Below are 21,648 nucleotides of genomic sequence, written 5' to 3' on the forward strand. Positions count from 1 at the left end.
ATAAAAGCTATACTAAATTTTAAAATAATCTCTCTTTTTTTAACAATTATGAATCCATGTAAGAATATAATTAAGTTAAAGTTGAAGAAGCAGTATAGGTACGTGCTAAAGGAAAGTGCGTAAAATGATGATCATCATCATCACCATCGTCATTTTAAAGCAAAGAATAGGCCCAAACAAAACTAGCTTTTGATAATACCAATAGACTAAGCCTGGTAGGAAATATCCATTTTTGATCATGTTCGTGTCTCAACAATAGGCCATTTCTCAGAGTTTGGGTATAATCCCGGAGAGAACTACTATATCTGGGATTTTACAACATATTTGTCCTAAAGTATTAAATTAAAGCCCGCTGGTTGGGCTCTTGTTCCTGTAAATTTTCTCTATTCAAGACATGCTTTGACTCTGTTGATATTAAGTCGTTACATCGAATTAAGTGGTATAGTAAAATGGGGGGAAATTACTCTGAACTTTATGTTATTGAATTTTAGTGTGGGGGGCTGCCTGCCCATTAGCCCACGCACATAGGACTTTCATTGATCCCCCTCGTTTTTCCTTCCTCGATTCTCACTCTCGCCCCGCGGCAGGTCGGTGACGCTGACTGGAAACCGTCTCCACAGCTGATGATAGAAGCTGCAGAAATTTCTCCTGTCATCAGCCTCTTCAGATACCTAACATGATTTTGGCTTTTCCTGCTCTAACAGTCGCGCTTTTGGCCGCGATCGGCGGCCGCTGTAATTCCAGCAGCTTGCCTTCATTCATCCTGCCGTTCACCGACTGCGTCCAGAGCCGTGGGAAAGACGGTTTCTACCGAGGAGCGATAGACGTCACCGAGTCCGGCACCCGGTGCATGAACTGGACCGAAGTGGCCGGCTTCAAGGAGCGCTACCCGGGCAAAGGAATAGGAGATCACAATCACTGTCGCAACCCAGACGGCAGGATCAGACCCTGGTGCTTTTTCTTGAACCACAGAGGCAGAGTGGACTGGGGGTACTGCGACTGTAAACAAGGTAAACACGTAGGCCTATAGACTAAAAAGGCAATGCTGTATTTTTTTTTTAGAGATTCACAAACTGTAGATTTTTACGAAAATACTATGAGCTAGACAGCTATGTGCTGTTATGCCCGAGTGAAGTGAATGGTAATTTAAAAGTCAATGCAGGCAGCCAGACATACAGTGCGTGCCTGAAGCATATTATACGCTATATTCATTTTGTATTTGGGCTGATGAAGAGCAGGGCACTGTGCAGTGGTGTGCATCCAGTTGTGTTCAACTGAGGAGGTCCATGCTGTAGAAATTAGAGCGGGCACACCTTCAGTGTCCCAGGTGTGACTGTATGTGTGCATGCAGATGGCAAGTCTAAGCACATTTGACCCGTAATGAGCGCTTAGTTGTATAGTGTGTTTGGCAATAACAATCTCAGCGATCGCCAGCACAAGAGAGTAAAGTGGGTAGGCCAAGCAAAATCTTTCTTTTGTTAATAAAAGAGTTTGACAATGGGAAACATCACATTATAAATACCTATGAAATACACAGGCTTGAACTACTAAGTGTTGCTAATATGAAAACTGTAGACAAAGCAGAGACAAAGTGGGGCCCTACTTTTCTGGACTGATGAAAGGTGGATAGTAGTAATAGAGAGAGAGTGGTGAAAGGAACAGAGTGTGGGATTTCCATCTGGCACAAGAGGGGCCAGCCGTGATATTTTTAGTCCTGGACTGTGTTGGCACAGCATGGGTAAATTAACTTCTTGTAAGCGATACACTAAATTGATACACATTGATCCAGTTATTATAGATATTTGGACAATTACATGCTTTCAGCTGGTGATGTCCAGAGTCTGAGTGTTATTTGTTTATGAGCCTTTGCAAAAGAAGCCACAAAATACATGATATTCTCTCAAATGTGAGTTAAGGTATTCAGATGGCAATCTGAGACAGATATCCACCTGTACATATTTATGGGTGTGTGTGTGTGTCAGCATAAGCACGCACCCTGACATTCTCTGTTGCCCTGATAACTCTTCAAATAGATTCACACACAGCGATCATTTTATCCCAGCTTAATGCACAGACACTATGTGACTGGAACCATGTCTTTTAGGTGAAAACTTTTGTGTTCTTATATCCCAGAAACACTGTTCTAAATCCTAATCAGAATGTGGCCCAAAAGACTTAAATTAACAATAGAATCAGTGGTATGGCAGGGAGGTAATAGGCAATAGGTTCTGTATTATTGTACATCTATTGTTCTCCAACTCTTTCTTCGTCCTAGGATCAGTGCGTCTGCAAGGAGGCCGCTCCAAGCTAGATGGCAGGGTGGAGGTCTATTTGGGAGGAGTGTGGGGGTCTGTCTGTAGCGATGACTGGGGGGACGAAGACGCTGCAGTGGTTTGCAGACAGCTGGGCAAGGGGTGAGAGAGCACACACATGCACACACATGCGCTCAGATATGCACTATTTGTCGCTCTCTGCCTGCCTCTCCCTGTCACATAGGCATCAGACACAGGTGCAAGTACAATCACCATCTACCATATAACTTTGCAATGTGAAGCTGCCTACAGCGGTCTGACAGATTGTTAGGGTGTGATGGAAAATCGTTGGAAATGTAAGACAGTTTCACAACACTTCAAACATACACATTCATGCATTCTCTTCTCTTCACAGTCTTTGTACTTTTCTTCAGTGACCCTTGCATTCCAACCCCCCATTCCCCAGAGGTATTTAAATACCTTCAGTGCTCAGCTATTTACCTTGTTACCAGCGCGCTCTTTCTCGCTGTCTCTGTCTCTTTCTCACGCACACACATACACATACACACATATGCATGACTGTGTCTTTACAAAGGAGATGCTGTCATGCTAGAAGAGCCACTGAATTTCCGGATCTCAAGGGAGCCTCTCGATAGATCATACATATCGAAAGTGTTCATAAGCTGGGGTGTAGACCGCTGAGAAAGCATCTGATTTCCCTGGAGAACATAGGAGGTTCTGTGCACTTACTACACATGTTGACACTAACATCAGCACTGGCACACATACTGACATGAACGCATGCCTGTGTGTGCATATTCGCACAGGAGTCAATGAAATTCCGCAGCGGAAAGGAAAGAGGGCAAATGTCAGCCATATGTCAGCTGGAAATGCTGGTGATGACTTTCACATGGCCAGTTACTGGAAAGCTATTTGGTGTAAAACCGCCAGACTGTATTGACCCAGGAATGGCAGATCATGAACCTACAGATGGCTCCAGGTTACAGCTACCAGCCTAACATGGCTGCTTTAATTTTTTTGCTCTCAGATGGGCTGCTCTTGCCTGACTGCAGCATTTACATTAGATGATATGAAATAATAAGTACCAAGCAACAGTAATTCATGTTTAAGCACCTAAACACCTCTGATCAGATGAGACTGGGTTTGCTGTTTGATATTAGTTGTCTGATAAAAAAAGAAAAAAAAAATTAAATTTGTTAAAGTAACTTGTTTGCTTACTGATCCCCCTCCAGGATCTCAGGTCGTGCACATGCAGTTTCTTTATTTCGTCCAGGCATGGCCAAACTCCATTGGAGGGCGGTCCATTGCCAGGGAGAGGAGCCAGACCTGCTCCAGTGTCCCAAGACTGTTTGGAATGGGGGAGAGTGCTCTCTGGCTGCAGCTGTCACCTGCACCCAACAGAAAGGTAGGTCCACTTAATAGGTTTGTGATGGATGGAAAGAGGTTTGCATGAATCTAATGAAAACTGATTACTGGACAAGCCCTCTACAGCCCCTACAAGTTTTAAAATTGTCCCCAATATGTCCCTGCATTTTGTGTCAGCCCTTGCCTGTGTGTCTTTCACCAGTAGCGACGCTCCCTATACGGCTGGTGGGAGGTCAGTCAGGGTCGGAGGGCACAGTTGAGGTCTTCCATGCAGGGCAGTGGGGTTCCATATGCGACGACCAGTGGGACGACAGTGATGCAGAGGTGGTGTGTCGACAGCTGGGACTGAGGTGAAAGGGCACCCACACACACACACACACACAGATATTAATGGTCATATTCACATGAATTCAAACCAATAATTAACATAAAGGAAATACATTGTGAGTATGAGAAAGTGAGGAAAAAAACGTGACAGAAAGATAGAGTAGGAAGCTGAGATGCGTTAATGTGGGTGTCCAGCCTTCTGTCTCCAAAAGTATGAGAAGTATTCTTTCCACTCGGACACACAGAGAGGAGAGAGCAGTAAAGAACATCTGGGGGTCAGATAGTGAATCAGGCTCATTGTTCCTGCATGAATTCTGGTACCACAGAGATATGCATATTTAGCAACACTACACTCTCTGCAAATGTTCGTGCGTGCAGTTTTGGTGTATGCCACTGTGGTGTTGATGTTGCAAAGTTTACATTAGCACAGATGTCTACGGTAAGCAATTTCTCAGTAACAGTTTTTAAAAACAATAGCTTTATTCCGTTCAGTTTCCAAATAAAACAAACACAACGTTCTAGACCCTGTATTCTGTAAGTCATGGCCAGTGCATCTGTTTTTCATCATATCAGTATTACTGCAAACCAAACCTTCTGTTCTTTTGTACCGTGTCTTCTCTTTATAGCGGTGTAGCAAGGGCATGGAGCCAGGCACATTTTGGCAAGGGTTCAGGCCGTGTGTGGCTGGATGAGGTGCGTTGCACAGGCAATGAGCTCACGCTGGAGCAGTGTCCAAAAAGCGCTTGGGGGGAACACAACTGTCTGCACGCTGAGGATGCAGGAGTATCCTGCAACCCTCTTACAGGTAGGCCAACATGTCTCAGCGTTAGCAATACATAATATTCACAAAGACACGAAAGTGAAATGCGTAGATATTTGACATATTGTGATTTGGAAGGCCCTCCAGGAACTTATCATGGTGGAGAGGTTTGCATGTTCCCATGGTCCTGGAAAGTTTGTTTCTGGTGACAACAGACCTTTTACACAACAGAAATTTTGATTACCCAAACACAGGTGAAACTGAGAACTTAAATACAATAAAATGCCACCTTCCACACATTAGCTCCCTCCTGGAGCCAGTGAGGCATTGGACCCCAGCAGTTTGGATGGCAGAAACATTCCCCATGGCTTAAGAGCATGAGAAAAGATTTGATTTGAAAAAAAGCTGATTTGATTGAGAAAAAATGCCATGAATAAATATAGACATATAAAATCCAATGGCTCTCTGTCTGTCTTTGTCTCCAGATGGCACTATTAGGTTAACAGGGGGTGCAGGGAGCCACGAGGGACGTTTAGAAGTCTTCTACCGTGGTCAGTGGGGGACGGTATGTGATGACGGCTGGACAGACTTTAACGCACAAGTAGTATGTCGACAACTTGGTTACAGGTAAAGAGAAGTGTTCATGCTGTCAGACAGGCACATCCATGAGCACACTTATTTCTTATATATAAGCAAAATTATAAGAGTTTGTATGTGGATGTGTATCTACATGTCTGTACCTTGCAGGTTAGGCGAGACCTTGCCTTCTGAAGGACTAGACATTACACCAGTCCCACGCTTTGGGGTGGGGTCAGGTCCCATTCTTTTGGACGATGTGACCTGCACAGGGAAAGAACCTAGCCTTCTCCTGTGCAACAGGAGGGAGTGGCTCCGTCATGACTGCACACACCACGAAGATGTTAACATTGCATGCAGCCCTGAGCGTAATGGGGAGAGTCTTCCAACTAGTAAGATAGAATCTTATCTCATTGTAAGATCTGTTTAAAAGGTTACAGATAACCACAAATGGGTGAGGGAGGCTCTATGTAACATTTAAAATACTGGTTATGTATTTGCTGAGATCCACATGCACATACATGGTCACTGTTTTGGGAATTTAAAAGACTAAGAGTGGTTACCATTGTGCTTTGAAACCATTTGAAACCAGAGGCTAGGGTTGGGGTGGGGTGTTTGAGGTTAGAGGTGGGAGGTTTGCAAGTTAACAAGCACACGTGTGGGCAATCTCTAAACTTGTGGTTGTGGCACAGGTAGTTGCCCTCATAATCAAATTTTCAGAAATTTCATTCTGGTTTCAGAGTTGGTCATAATACAGAAACCACACTCGCAACTCTCTTAATGATTTTTTAGCACTCTTCTCTTATCCTGATTTTAGTCCAAGACTTTTAATAATATTTTACATTTTAAACACTGACTGGGCATCTGTGATATTGCTATTAATTGGTTTCACTCCTAGCTCTCTTTTGTGTTGCCATTGCTGAATATAAATCATCCAGTCCCTTTGAATTATGGGGTGCCTTAGGGTTCAGACCTCAACGTGCTATATTTTCCATTTATATGCCACATCCTTTAAAGATGTGTTCCAGTTTACATTTATAATCAGATTTGACCAAGATACAGTATGTTTCTCTTTTGATTCCAGCAGCGTCAGTTTACATACACAGAAGTGGAAAATATTGATGACTGTAAAGTTATGTAGTTCATTCCAATATAGGTCCAAATTCCTCTCTCACTAGAATCTCTTTTCATTTTGGTTCACCATTCTCCAATATTATCATACACATTTTACCAGTTGTACTGCTTGCTAATGGTGTCGTTTTTGACAGTAAACAGTGCAGTGATGCAAAATGAAAAAAAGATTTGATCTGATGCAGTGCCTGGCTTAAATGTTCTACATTGTAGTATTCATAAGTTTTGAGAAACCTCAATTTCTTTCAAGATCCAGTAGGGGAGTGCATAAAATCACTGCTTAAGGATCTCAGTACTGGTTACACTGGCATTTCAGAGCTGACTTTGATGTGGATGTGATGTGGATTTCAATCACTTTTATAGTTTACATGGGATTAGCTCCAGACTACTTCTGGCCTTTTAACCTCATATTAACCGAGTTCCGTCTCACAACCTCTGGTAGTTGGTTCTAGGCCTTGGTGGAGACTTAAAACTATCAGGTTTTGTGATGTGGGCCCCTCGACTCTGGAAAGACTAGCTGGATTTGATCAGGCAAACAAATTTTTAATCTTAGGAAAAATCTCTCTTATCTTAGACTTTGGTATGCTGTAACCATTCAAATATTGCATTGCTTTTTGTCTCTGATTATATTTTCTATTTATTTGTTTGTAATATTACATTTCACCTCTGTTTGGGCTATGCCTTTATATAATTTGCAATATGTAATTTTTACATATGACAATGTAATTGATTTGATCTAACTCAAAGGAAGACCAGCTTTACACTTAGAGCACAAATACTTTACAGGCAGCGAGGCACAAGAAACCAAATTATGAAAGTCTCTATGTAGTCTTCCTTCACCTCATAAAACCAGATAATGGAAATATAAGCTGATATCTGTCTCTAAGATCTCTGCCCAAGTGAACCTGCAGTCAATTAGATCTCATCTTACCTAGAAGAGGAAAGCCTTCTCCAAGAAACAGATAGAGGATGAAGTAAGTCATGCTAACTCTAATAGGCACAGCTGTCGGTTGGATTGTCCTGCTTTAATAACTGGGTCGCTTGTAAATTCATCATGATTAAGTGGACCTACAGCAGAAAAAAGGAAAGTAAATAGCCCTGTTACTAGCAACAAAATCATGAACACCAGGCACCAGTGGGCTGACATGTTTGCCACACTATCGCATAACACATGATTTGAATTGCTCCAAAACCGCACTTTTATAAGACGAGACAGGTCAGGGTTCAGTGCTGTTACTACTTGCTGAAAGAGGGAGGAAGAGTTAAATGCTAGAGCCATTAATCAAGCTTATGTCTATAGCCTCAAGACACCAATAAAGATGTGTAAGGACAGAGCTGGATGGTACCAGTTGTGGCTCAGATTTCACCTCAGCACTGTATATATGTCTTCATTTCTCTGCCATCTGTTTTGATGTTGAACATTAGAGATATGAGTTTGATTTGGTGACTGTCACAGAAAGTATATGTCGTAATTTTTTATATCCTAAGTGATGTAAGATGGAAGAGAATGACTGCTTTGGGTGGAGAGCACATACTGCAGACTGAAATAGCTGTTTCATTTGTTTGGTTTAGGTAGATTATATTGTTTGGCAAAAGCCAGAGGGACACTCTCACCCCACAAACACCCACCAAAGAATTATGTCATTACTGCATTGCATTTTTGTGTGTGTGAGTTTGTGTGCAAATGTGTGCTTGTGCTTGAGTGTTTATGTGGGTGTGTAAATCCCCCGCCTTTCCCCCCGTAACATGCCACAGGCAGATTGGTCTGTGTTGTTTTTGGAAAAGGAGAAAAAGCAGATAAGCCAGGCTGTGCTTTGAACTCCCTCTCTCTCTCTCTCTTTCACTCTCCGTTGTCATCACATTCGCCTTGTGTCAGAGCAGCACTGTAATGTGTGTGCGTTGAGAGAGGGGGAAAAAAACAGTTTGTGTTTCTACGCAACAGGACAATGATGTGCATTTCCTCAGCAGTGAACACCAACTAACAAGTAAACATTGCTACAATTAACTCCACTTACCTTAATCTCCCCTTCCTACAGTCCCTAGGTCCCACACACAATGTTGGAATGCAGCATGTTACTCAACTTAATACAACCACGGAGAACAGTTTCAGGCTAAACTGACTTCTGCTGATTTGTTTTAGGATTCCTGCTCACATAACAATTGTGAAACGTTTCAGCCACAAATAGCAGCTGTCAACTAGTTCACAATAAGGTCGCGTAATAGCTTAAAAATGTGACGTCAAAGAAATGTTGTAATTCTTAAGACCTCTCTGTCTTTAGCTGCATAAGCAAAGGCAAACAAAAATACGTACTGACCTGAGTGAGAGTGTAAACTGATCCACACATGGAAAAGACATTAGTATTCGCTTAAATGAGATTTGTGTGGGTCTGTCTGCGTGCGCGTGTTCATGTTTGCATGTCTGGGCATCTGTGTGCACACAAACGATGATGGATTGTTTAAACCTAAAGCTCAGACGGATTTGATTAACAGTGTGAGCTGAATACCATTTGAGACAGAGAAACTACAAGAATGGGAGCGTGTGAAAAACAGAGCCAATGAAAATAAATTATCTTTGCGTAGTGACAGGAGTCTAACAATTTCCCCTTCTGGACACACAAGAAGTTAGGTGCATGGAAATAGACAGGTGTTCGAGCTACTTCTTTTGTGGGGAACATGAACTCACATGCCCCATTCACTAGACGAGTTGGCCTGGAGGATCAGGTTTGTTAGGGAATGTATGTGCAGAGTCTGAGTATTTCTAAAGAACTTTAACTCTAAAGAACAGATATTAATCTTTGTCGGTACAGTGAGTCTGTAAGTTGTCAGTCTAAATTTAGTGTGTGTGCATGTGTGTGTTCCTCAGGTGTGCCACTAAGACTTGTGGGAGGAGAGAGCCCAAGGGAAGGCCGGGTTGAGCTCTATCTGTCAGGTCAGTGGGGGACCGTGTGTGATGATGGATGGACTGATCGTGACGCTGAGGTGGTGTGCCGACAGCTGGGTTACAGGTATGTATGTACGTGTGTGTTGGAGCAGCCTTTCTGACAGACTTGCTTTGACATACACGTTGAAACCATCAACGCGAGGATGACTTTCATGGAGTATGTGCAAGATGAAAGCTTCGCTTGCCGTATGAGCAGACAAGGCTGCTGGAAGTGACTAATTCCACACTCTTAAACACACACCACACACTGTAGGTCCAGCTGGAATGTTTGGGATAATAGGTGCATTTTCAAATCAAATCAAATCCTTCCTTTTTCCTTATCCTTTCCTTTTCAATATGTTGGAACTCAGGTAAAATGTTGGAGAAAAAGCTCAGTTGTGAGCTGTGGCATTGTAATGTGATCACACTATACATTACATTCACATAAGTGAATCCAGACTGCCAGCTCTCTTCGCAAAATCAATCATCACTTATTAGACTTGGCATCTGTCTCATTCTCCCCTCCCTTTCTCTGTTTGTCTGTCATTTTTCCGTGGTTCAGTCCTTCTCTGTTTCCACTTCACACTTCATCGCATACGTCTTGAGTTTGAGGCTGATCTACAGTGGAAAAATTTCGGTGTGATTTGAATCTCTTAAAAATAGCAGTGTTTTATTAATTAATCTTTTAAAATTGCACACTCAAGTGTGTGAGTACGAGCCTCTGGTGTGCTGCCAACAATTTTTATTAGGGGTTTTAGCTGTGCCCTTTCACAGAGCCAAGACAAACATCCAATTAAAGAGCAGGCCAATTGTACAAAAGACACATTCACAGTGACAGATATGTCAAGGAGAGGCAAACTACCTCATCTCATCCTCTCTGCGTCCCATTATCTTGTCCTCAGAGACACTGTCCCGTTTTCCAAAACAATGGCTGTGAGAGGGCGAGAGAAAACTGCACTGTAACAAACCACCTTCATTTTCACTCACATCACTCCTCAGTAAGGGATACTCGTCCCTTAGCCACCCAATTTTCTGTGACACATCTGTGTGTAGATGAAAGCCACATCTGGAGCCCATAAGCGTGAGAGAGAGAGAGGAAGCGTGTTGGAGGTGTGTAAAAGCCATGTTAGGATCATCATTCTGTCTCGCACAGGGTGTGGTGAAAGGTCATTACATACACAGCAGGCTTCCCAAGGGTTGGAGGTTGCTCTGGTGATGACAAACAAAAATGTGTATATATATATATATATATATATATATATATATATATATATATATATATATATATATATATATATATATATATATATATATATATATATATATATATATACATATATATATATATATATATATGTGTGTGTGTATATATATATATATATATATATACACACACACGCGCACTTTCACACAAATTATATTCAGAGTTAACAGTTTGACCCGGAGTCACCCCAAAGAAGGCCCTACATGCAACTGGACAACTCACACATAGACACACACCCACTCACATCTATAGTGAATGCTAGAGCACACCATATAAACATAAAAATTAGCAGGAAACCAGTGGAGCTTTAATTAAGGTTCTAAGACAATTTATGATATCCTGAAAACAGTAGAGCACTTGAAACACAGTAATATAGGTTTCTTAGCTTGACGTCATGTTGGAAGTTAACAGCTCTACTTTCAGCACCATTCACCCTGGCTACATCTTTTCTTCCATTTCTCCGTCGTAATATTTAAAACTGATTCACTAACAAAAACTTCTTTTGAAAAATGAATATGCAAAATGTTTAATTATTCATGGTAAATGGGCAGCACATGAAACATGATGTCTGAGAACACACTTGGCTTCAGTTTCCAACTTGAGCAGTTAGTATCCAAAGCAGAGCTGTGCTGAGTTTTTGACTGATGTTGTACAATAACTGTGTTGCCACAGAAACACAGAGGTTGGAGGTTTCCCCTCTGCATGCTAAGTACTGCTCAGGGAGCTATTGGAGACACAGCTACAACACTAGATGTCTCAATAAGAGATGTGAGATTCCCTATGGATGAGAGGGGATACAAGACCTGTCACCCACCAAACCTCTGGGATGCAACATGAGATCCTCACTTTCAGTTATCTATCAATCTTAATTAAAATCACAGTTACAACACAGACAGGCACACACACACAATCACAACCTACAGGCCACCTTGTATTAGCTGTTTGCTAATTAAAGTCAGAGGTGAGATAGTGATACAAATACTGTTGTTATCAGATTGTAAAAATTGGTTTGACCTGCTTTGCGTCACAGCCTGAGAATGTCAAACCATAACATCTACCCTCACACATCATCACTGCCTAAATCCTTATAGACACACATACAGACAGAAGAATGAAACAGTTAAGCATTCACCTCAACAGGGAGCAAGACTTTAGTCTTTAGATAGTCTTTAGTTAGTCTTAACATATTTACTTACTTACATTTCTGCAGTTTCATTTTCAGCCTCAATCTGAGCTTCTTTGTTTTTGACAACAATTTTCCATCAGTTTTCTATAATTTAGAAAGCAGTCGTAATGAAACGTCTGTGTCTGTCCTCTTCAGTGGCGTGGCAAAGGCCCGCGTGATGGCATACTTTGGGGAAGGGACAGGACCCATCCATGTGGACAACGTGAAGTGCAGTGGTGAGGAGCGTTCGTTAGCAGACTGCATCAAACAGGCACCCGGCACACATAACTGTCGCCACAGTGAGGATGCCGGGGTCATCTGTGACTATGGTGAATCGCAGCCCAGCTACAAAGAGGTCAACGGTCAGTCAGTTAGTCATCTGTTTTTTTTTTCTTATTGGGAGCATAAAGGAAACTGTGATGTGTTTAGCAAACAGTTCCAATACACCAAAAAATTAATGAGAAACAAATGACTAAAGAAAAGTCAAGTGTGTGAGTGTGTGTGTGTTTCCAGATGGTAAAATAGTGAGAGCTATGTTATTGCTTCACCCTGTCTGTCACACATCAGGGCAGGCTCACACAGTGCTATCTGTTACCTGCACATGTGCTATTACTGCCATTTCTCACGTGCACGTGATGTGGAAAGTCAAACCAGTGCAGGAAAGTGTTTTGTCTCATCAGTATGATTAATTACATCTTCTGAAAAAGCACTTAAGCTGTGTTTGTAGATTTTAACACACAGGCACACACGCACTGAGAAAATGATCAGCCATTTATTTAATTTTCCTTATTCTATGTTCATATGTAGTGGTAAAAGATGAATTTCAAACATTATTATGTTTTCGATCAGTCTAAATATTTAATAAGAGCAACATCTGAGCCTAAATGTATGGTTTGACAATCATCACCATCCCACACATTCTCACATATACACATCCAATGGTTCCTCTTTTGTCTCTGTCAGATCCTGTCAGCTCAATTTGTGGTCTGCGGCTCGTACACACTCGCCAGCGCAGGATCATAGGAGGAGAAAACTCTCTGAGGTAAGATGGAAGGGGCAGGAGGGATTAATAACAACACAGAGGAAACCTGCCAGAGACATACAGAGTAAAGAATATTGGACACATTTTCAAGTCAGCAAGTTGCCATTTATGCCCTGACACCCATTCTGGAGTATAGACCTCCAGACTTCTCAGACATTAGCTTTCTATTCTATCTGATACCATCTGCAAGTGTCGTGGTCTTATCCTGGGGCCTGTGTGACATTAGTGCCAAGTCTTCTGCAAAGTCTAGATCGTCCAGCTGTGTCCACAAAGTCCACTAGAATTCCATCTTTTTTATTTGTTCAGTTATTTTCATTACCCAGTGGATGGTTAGTAGAAAAGAAAAGAATACAGATAACAGACAACCCTGTCTGATCCCGGTCTTGATCTCAGACTGGTTGGGAACCTGTTTTGTGTGTTTGTGTTTGTGTTTGTGTTTGTGTTTGTGTTTGTGTTTGTGTTTGTGTGTGTGTGTCAGATGGTGTTCCATGAGTTTACTTTTGTCACATGACATCAATCAAACTAATTTGGCTAAGTATGTTAATGTTGAAGGTTCTCCCTTAAATCTCATAAATCTTATTTTGATAGAATATGCCTCTTCCTATGTTGGCTGCCCGTTTAAGGCTCTTTTTTTCCTGAATAAAAGCGCAATAACCACATATGCATTTTAGTACAGTAAAATGTCCTTCCTTTTTAGCATAGTAAATAGGAAACAACTTGCTCTTGCTGTAGTGTGGATTCTGTGTCTGTGTTTGCATTTTAAATTTGTCACCTGGGGGGCAGGGATTTGGACCCAAACGCAATAACCCCCAAGACAGGCAGAATGGGAGAACTAATAGTCTTTTAATTAAGCAAAATCACTGGAAGAATCCAGGGCAAGGGAACAAAACTCAAACAACCAAAAATCTCAGGTACAGACTCTGACACAGGCACAGACTTGGATATCGACACATACAAACTGACAAGGACAAAGGGAAATAACGAGACTTAAATACACAAGGCAATGGGCAACATGTGAAACCAATTAGGGCAGGGCAGACAATCACAAATGGAGGGAAACAAGACAAAGACAGTAGAACAAGACAAGATACGCAAGGGCCATGATTTCAAAATAAAACAGGAACTATGAACAAAACTTAACAAACTAAACTAGACTCTGAAAAGGTCCAAATGTCTACAAAAGAGTTCATAATAAAGCAAAAGGGTTCAGAAAAAAGCCCCCTTAGGGGCTAGTCATGACACAATTATTTGTGCACTTTTATAATTGCTTCTGTGTGTCTATATGTGTGTGTGTCCGTGTGCATGCTTGGCTGTGTGTTCATATCTGTAGGGGTGGCTGGCCATGGCAAGCTGCGATTCGTTTGCGAGGCTCTCGAGGAGACGGGAGGTTGGTGTGTGGAGCGACTCTCATCGACTCCTGCTGGGTCCTCACCTCGGCACATTGTTTCAAGAGGTCAAACACGCACACCCACATCCACTCACACACACATGATTATCTTTACTCATGGAAATGAAGTTGTGTGTATACATACATTTACTGGCCTGTTTATGCAGACAGACTGAAAAATGTTGTTGTTGTTGTCAGCTTTAATCGCCACAGAGGCTTGAGAACCTCAACAACGTGAACTGTAATCAGCGGTGGTTTGGCTATGGTCTTGGTGCAGGTGGCAGGGAGACAGCCAGAGTTACTTCATCTCAACTACATCTGGTCTGGGTGCCTCCACATGGCGCCACCAACTTCAAATCCATCACCTAATGCATACAGCAGAGAAGGCAGCGGAAAGTAAAAAAGAAGTAAAAAAGAAAATGAATCAAACAGAGAGAGGCTTATGAAATTTGTGCAGCGGTGAGAGACTTTAGGGTTTTGAGGGCACTTAACCATAGGGTCTGCATTTGATAGTTATACAGTACATGGTAAGGCTGTCAGACTTAATTTTAAAGGCTAATATCATTTAATTGTGTTACCAGGTATTAGTTCCAGTGTTTGGGTGTGGTAGGAAAACCAGAACTCTGAGCAGGCCCCAGCAGCTCCACCACCATAAATCTTGATGTTTCCACATTAAAGACAGAGAGACAGAAATCATTTGCAAAATCCTTTCCAGTTCCGATTCTTGAACCATTCCCAGGCCCATTTCCCTGTCGGAGTTGTACTCTTTATAAAGTAATCTCTCCTCTGCCGTGAGACCTTTCCATCGTCTTCTTTAAAGTGACACACACAGGAAACACACGGCCGTTCTGAAAATTAAAACCACTTGGGATGTCTAGGGCAGGTTAATGTAAACTGTTGACCACCAGTGCAATCACAGACTGAAATGATGAATTTCACTCTGACAATCTACTAACAATTGCAGGTCCTTTGGCTACTATAACGCCACAGTAGGCGTTATAGTAGCCAGAATAGCTAGCTTCAAAGTTGACGCTGTCTTTAACAGATTGTTATTGTGATTGTTTAATAGCTTGGTTGCACAAATGAAAATAAATTCTTGACTTTGTCCAAATAAAGAGGATGTCAACGCCTGCTTAATGACCTAGATTCCCTCTAACTTACTGCCTCAGGCTTTGCTTTTTATATTGCACTGTTTTAACGGGTGCACAGCATGTATTCAAACACTTTCCTGATATTACAGTTAATCATTACTTTTGACAAATGTGCCCAGAAATGCCCAAGAAATGACAGAAAACATTAAAGATGTTTTTAACTTTACTTTTGTTTTCATAAACGGTGCGAGCAGACAAGAAAGGTCACACCCTACAAAGTAATTAAATTGCTAGCCGGGTCACATATCAGTCTTCCGTGTTCCAAGATCTTAGCTTCAACCACAACAGCTTTGAAAAGTAATTTGCTGCACGCAGGCCAGAGACCAAGATAGGGACTTCCGACTTTACAGTGTCACCTTTCATATATGGTAACGAAAATAGAGCAGTACACACACACACACAGCAACAACAAAAGAATACACCCACACAAGAGCTTTACGCAATATGCAAAATAAATTCATCAACAATATGGCTTAGTCACTTCTGCCTGTTCTAATTTGCACAGATGGTTTTATACTAACAAGTTAAAGTACAACTACCAAATGTATCAGATCTGATCATATTACCTGATCCCTTACATTCCCATTACAGATTAGTAGGTTCATAAAACCATAAGACCTCAGGTCAAGGTTCACATGTTGTCAACATATTAAACCTATTTATACCATGTAGCTGTACAGCTGGGGGATTGCCAACAGTAATATAACTCCAGTAGATCTTTTCACTGCTTTTAGAAACAACAACAATGTGTGAAAGGTAACTTAGGAGTCATGTTCAAGATCTGTTCTAATTATGAGAGAATGCCTTTAACATGGCAGTAAGCCTGTTTGTTTTGTACTAATCTTCATGAGCTTTGTACGAACATAGTGCGTCAGTGTAGATCAAAACACATGTGCCTGTGTGTGAGTGTAGATAGGAATGTACTGTACATAGATGGCTGATCAGCAGCGTCTCTGCTCTGCCAGGAACGTTGTGGCATTCCCAGGTCAGGAGATCTTTCCGGAAACACTCCACCGGTTGTAACTGGACACAGAGACCTGGCTCAATGGCAAGGCCTCCTTCTCTCACTCTTCTTTTCCTTCTCTTTCGTCCCTCGCCTCTCCGTTGGTCCGGTCTTTGGACCTGCCTTACCCTACTCATCTCTTCTCCTCTCTCCTTCTGTCCCACTCACAAACACACAGACACTATGACAGATTTATTATCATTCCTATGCCTATACTCAATCTCTTTCCAAGTTTTCGTTTGTTTATCCCCTAGAAGAAGTGTGAGAAGTGGGTAAGTCTTTCTTAGCTATAATTTATAGAGAATTGACAGAAGGTATGAAAGCACAAGAAAAATGTTGTGGTGAAGAAGGATAGGAAGCATAACAGAGAAAAAGAGAGACCACAGCAGACTATTTACTTGAGAAAAGCTTTTGGGACTGTCTGAGCATATAAAATACTTATAAGCATCAAGTGGAACACAAACACAATATGAAATACAAAACTGAGCAAAAATCAACAGCAAAAGTCTAAATAAGGGTAGATAAAAATTATTAGCGAAAGAAAAGATGAAAACTACAAAAATGTTTTCATACACATGAAGCCAGAGCGAAAAAAAACCTGCTCACCTATGGTGATCAGTCAACCCCATGAAACCTCTTTATGAAGATCTCAAGCTGTGCTGTTTCACATTAACAGAATAACATTATGGAGCCTTTAACATTTAGAAAAAAATGTTTAAATCTTTTCAGCAGTGGGATTGCTCATTCGCACACACCCTCTTTCTCTAACAGTCTCTTTCGATTCACCCCTCTATTTGCTCCTGCAGGTACGGAAACAGCACCAAGCAGTATAAAGTCAGGGTGGGCGACTACCACTCCCTCGTCCCTGAGGAATACGAAGAGGAATACGGCATCGATCAAATTGTCTTCCATCCAAGCTACCACTCCCATAGCAACGATTACGACCTGGCCTTGGTTCATCTGTCACCAGGGGCAGTGGGCCAGATTCCGGGAGAGTGTGTGTCATTCAGCCGTCATGTCCTTCCCGCCTGTTTGCCTATGAGGAAAGAGAGAGTGCTCAAACAAGCCAGCAACTGTCACATTACTGGGTGGGGTGACACAGGTGAGGGTGTGTGTGTGTGTGTGTGTGTGTGGAAGGGGCTGGGTACAGAGCCCTTGAGGTGCAAAACAAAACATAATTTCACAATATAAAATGAAAATGAGTCAATGCAGACTCAATGTAGTTCTTTATTCAAAAACATTTATTTTCAAAAAAAGTACAAGGACAAATGTGTGTCTAGCAGTGTAAAAAAAAAAAAAATTAACAATGAAGAAACAATGCAATAGTGTAAAACAGTGAGATTAATGAAGGAAAAAAGCAAATAATACCACTGGTTATTTGTGATGAATTTAACTGTATATTACTGTACATAACTGAACACAGTATAAAACAATCATGTGGTGTAACCACTGTAGCATTCCTATCATATGTAACTCATTAAGAAGTTCAACTAAAAATGCAGAGAAGAGGTCCCTGCCAGCAATTGCGCTTGTTTGACTTCATGCTCTGCATCTGTCTATACACCTAAGTGTATATACAGACACACATCTGTCAGTGATCTTTCAATTACATGCTGATGTCATTAATCATAGCAACTTAGTCCCAAAGGGCTACAAAAGGTCACAGTACGTGTTTATGCAAACACGTGCTCACTACTGAGGGCGTGTGTCTTTCCCGCATGATATCAGTTGAATTCATTTGTGATAAAATCTTGTTTGTGTGGGTGAGAGGGAGTGTTTTTATTAGGCAACTCAAGTGTGGTGACAGTGCAGACTATTTACAGAGTGTGATGTTGGTCAGTGGCTGTTGGACTTAAGGCTAAACGTCTGCTTTGCACAGCTGTTTGCACTTGGGTCGCTGCCACTTTAATATCAAACACGCACACGCAAGCAAATTTTACACATGCATACCACCAGTGAGCTATCATGGATAGTAAATAACACTGTGTGGTCATGGGGAGAGTCAGGGAAAACAACCCACCACTGTACAGGCTTGAGTTCAGTTTTTAGTAGCTTGGCTGTGTGTTCCAACAAACACAATTCGCAGTGTTCATGTGTGGAAAACCATGGAAGGATCATGTCCTTGTCACCAATGATTAGTACTTTGAACCTCTGCAGTTTGGCCACTGCGTGAAGCTCCTCATTGACAGTACAGTTTGCACTGACAAGGTCAACATGCAGGGATTTTTTTTTCTTCTTTTTCACTGGAAAAGATATGTAATGAAACCTCTGACATCTCCATTTCTCGCAGGTCGCTCATATTCCAAGACCCTACAGCAGGCCCCCCTCTCTCTTCTTCCCCGTCGCCACTGCCAGCAGCATTTCCACGGCGCTTTCACGAGCCGCATGCTCTGCGCCGGCAGCATCCAGTCGGAGAGGCGTGTGGACAGTTGCCGTGGTGACAGTGGAGGTCCGCTGGTGTGTGAGCGTCCGGGAGGGGGTTGGGTGGTTTATGGGGTCACGTCCTGGGGTCATGCCTGCCGGACACAACAGTCCCCAGGCGTCTACACCAAAGTCTCTGCCTTCAGCTCCTGGATACGCAAGGTGATTGGACGTGATGAGAAAAAGCGATGAAAGGAGAATTCTAAAACTGAAACTGCTGACCTCTCGAGCAGAGACAATAACTCTAGAGACTTGCTCGACTGGTCGGGTGACAGGTGATACAACAATACCAGTCAAGAATAATTGATGTCATGATGTTACGAGCTGATTATCCAGTGATGTATCTTAAAACCTGGCTTTTAAATAGAAAGGACAAGAGGGCAACGCTGGACCTTTTTAAATGTTCTTTGGAGAGAGGAGGGCATATCTTTTCTTTCATCAAAGTCATTAGCACTTATTTTAATGATTTAATATTCTCATGAACTCATTAAATTCCAACTCAACAATATGCCATAACTTAAATATGTTTTTATATATTTAAGTTAGGGCAAACAACTTAAATATGCATTTCATACCACACTATAATGTTTTTTTTTTTAGGAATGTTTTCTTGATTTTGTTATTAAATTTTATTATAATTTATGATATAAGATATGTGAGTAAAAATGTTGAAAAGGGACCACACACATACAATATACAAGCATGCCCTCATGCACACAAAGTAAGTAATGGCATGATATGAATTTGCAGACTTGCACGAAGAACCCTGATTCAGTACGTAATGCATGATTTTCAGTGCTTTTGTGTTAAGCATTCTAGTCATATTGACATTTGCCAAAGTGAATTTTGTCTTTAAACCTCATTTCAGTCATTTTGTTTGAAGTTTCTCCATTGTTCTCTTTGTTTTACTTTGTGTAAAAAAAAAAAAAAAAAAAAAAAAAAAAAGCTGATTTCAAGTCTTAATAATTACTCAGGCATTTATAATTTATAACCAATCAGTATTTGTCCATGTCCCAGTGCTGCTTAACATCTGCAGAGAAAGGAACAGACTGAAGTGTTTCTGAGTCAAAGCACAAAACAGTATTTCTAAGTGTTTGTTATATTGATACTGTTAATTCATGTTCTCTTGTCGTGGTGGAAGACAATCTGGTACACTTGAAAAAACAAAAAACAAAAGAAAACTAACAACAGACACTACACTGCCTTCTCATTTGGTGTTTACTGACTGTGTATGTTTAAATGTACTGTATCATTTCTTCAACTAAGATTTTGTAAAAAAAAAAAAAAAAAAAAAAAAAAAGGCTGAGTTTGTTGTTTGTTTACTCAAATACCTAAACTACCTGAGTCACAACAGCCATGTCAAAACATTTGGTACTGTGCATACTGTCTAAGTAGTGTATCACGTTTCCCATCGTTCTCACAAACCTTTGAAGTTGACAGCAGTTGGAACAACAGATTTCTCTCAGGGTTTTTTTTATTTCCTGACTGCAAGCTGTCAAAGTGAGCACCACCATGTTAGACAGCGTGTATGCACACACACCCATGCTCAGTGTCACCGATATGTCACACAGTGTCTACAGGAATGGCAGCCATTTTCTGAGTTGTCCTGATTTACAAAGCAAACGTGTTGACTTAACACACATTTAAGACCCGGGACCAGCTGTTACAGTGAGAAGCTGCATGAAATCCTGGTATTTATTGTTTTTAACCTTAATGTACTTTAAAAACATGTTAAATTTGCTCTTTGTTTCAAAGAACATTATTTGTTATGTATTTATGTTTTATGTGTTTTGTAAATGCTTTGGTGTTTAACAATAGAGCTGGCATGTTGTGCCAGAAGGCACAACATGCTGCAGCTGGATGTTTATGGGGGTAACTATGCAACAACATCATAATTTATCTTGTTTTATATCTGCTAAATTGATTTTGTGAAAATTGCCTGAATTCCAAGAACTGCTCTCAGCTACAACACGCTTGTCCTTATTGTCTGAGAGCACCCTCCTGTGGCCATTGTCACACATTACAAAATGGATAGTGGAGCTATTGTTATATGGTAAATATTTAAGAAAATCACACATTGAAAACTTTTCTATTTAGTGTGCGAAGACACTGAGCTTTCATTATAAAACATTATTACCAAAAACTGTTATTAATCATATGAGTATTCTTTTGTCAGTTGAGATAAATAGTAAGAAATGAAAAGGAAATTAAAAAATATAAAATGATAAATTAACAAAATATAAATATTAACTGTATCTAAAGTTTCACTGACTTTCAAATCATTCATGTCAGTTTCAAAACTTTCACAGCAGTGTCTTTGTAAACTGAATATAAAAACCTCTTTACTTTTTCCTCATTTCTTTGTCCTTGTGTTGGCTTTGATGTTGGATGTTTTCTTTGCACATTTGTTTATGATGTCTGCTGATTTTATTTTTCAAATCTCTAAGCTTCAGTTTTATGTAAATAAATCAGCACATGAAGATCATAATCCAAACACTGTGCGTAAACATTCAAATTCAATGATTAATAGAGGAACTGAATAGCTTTGCCCCTTTTTTTTTGTCTTTCACTTTTTGTTATTCCCACTGAACCTCCAGCCAAAGCTCTTTGCACTAATGAGCTTATATTAGATATCACCAGAGGTGGTGCAGAACAGAAGGTCTCATTATACACGGATAATTTATTTACTCATATCTGTTTCCATTCCTTAAACTGCGGCAACACTTGGGAAAACCAGTAGGGAAAGATCTAAGGATAGTGATTAAACCTGAATAAGAGCGATCTCATGCACATCAAATTGGCTGCTTGAAACTCCCTCCTCGACCGGCTGCTTTTGAAAGTGGCTGAAAATACCTTCATAGAT

General features: G+C 41.0%; 1 protein-coding gene across 2 annotated transcripts; it reads left to right on the forward strand.

Annotated features, from left to right (window-relative positions):
- The first annotated feature begins 618 nt into the window (after nt 1-618).
- Nucleotides 619-20,103, forward strand: prss12 (serine protease 12). Of its 2 annotated transcripts, none has more exons than XM_041036099.1 (13): nt 619-1,010; nt 2,276-2,414; nt 3,506-3,678; nt 3,841-3,988; nt 4,592-4,770; nt 5,211-5,352; nt 5,473-5,693; nt 9,296-9,437; nt 11,938-12,143; nt 12,745-12,823; nt 14,154-14,276; nt 17,171-17,466; nt 18,655-20,103. In XM_041036099.1, the coding sequence occupies exons 1-13, from the start codon at nt 677-679 to the stop codon at nt 18,975-18,977; spliced, it is 2,505 nt and encodes an 834-aa protein (XP_040892033.1). In that variant the 5' UTR covers nt 619-676; the 3' UTR covers nt 18,978-20,103. The 2 variants fall into 2 exon arrangements, with proteins under 2 accessions (XP_040892033.1, XP_040892034.1); XM_041036100.1 differs by having other exon boundaries at nt 3,844-3,988.
- Nucleotides 20,104-21,648: the final 1,545 nt, after the last annotated feature.

The sequence above is a fragment of the Toxotes jaculatrix genome, chromosome 4 (assembly GCF_017976425.1).
Source record: "Toxotes jaculatrix isolate fToxJac2 chromosome 4, fToxJac2.pri, whole genome shotgun sequence".
Taxonomy (NCBI): domain Eukaryota; kingdom Metazoa; phylum Chordata; class Actinopteri; family Toxotidae; genus Toxotes; species Toxotes jaculatrix.

Coding starts and splice junctions, on each gene's coding strand:
- prss12 (XM_041036099.1), top strand. CDS start 677: ATGATTTTGGCTTTTCCTGCTCTAACAGTCGCGCTTTTGGCCGCGATC. Junction 2,415..3,505: donor TGCAGACAGCTGGGCAAGGG/GTGAGAGAGCAC, acceptor ATCCCCCTCCAG/GATCTCAGGTCGTGCACATG. Junction 4,771..5,210: donor ATCCTGCAACCCTCTTACAG/GTAGGCCAACAT, acceptor CTTTGTCTCCAG/ATGGCACTATTAGGTTAACA.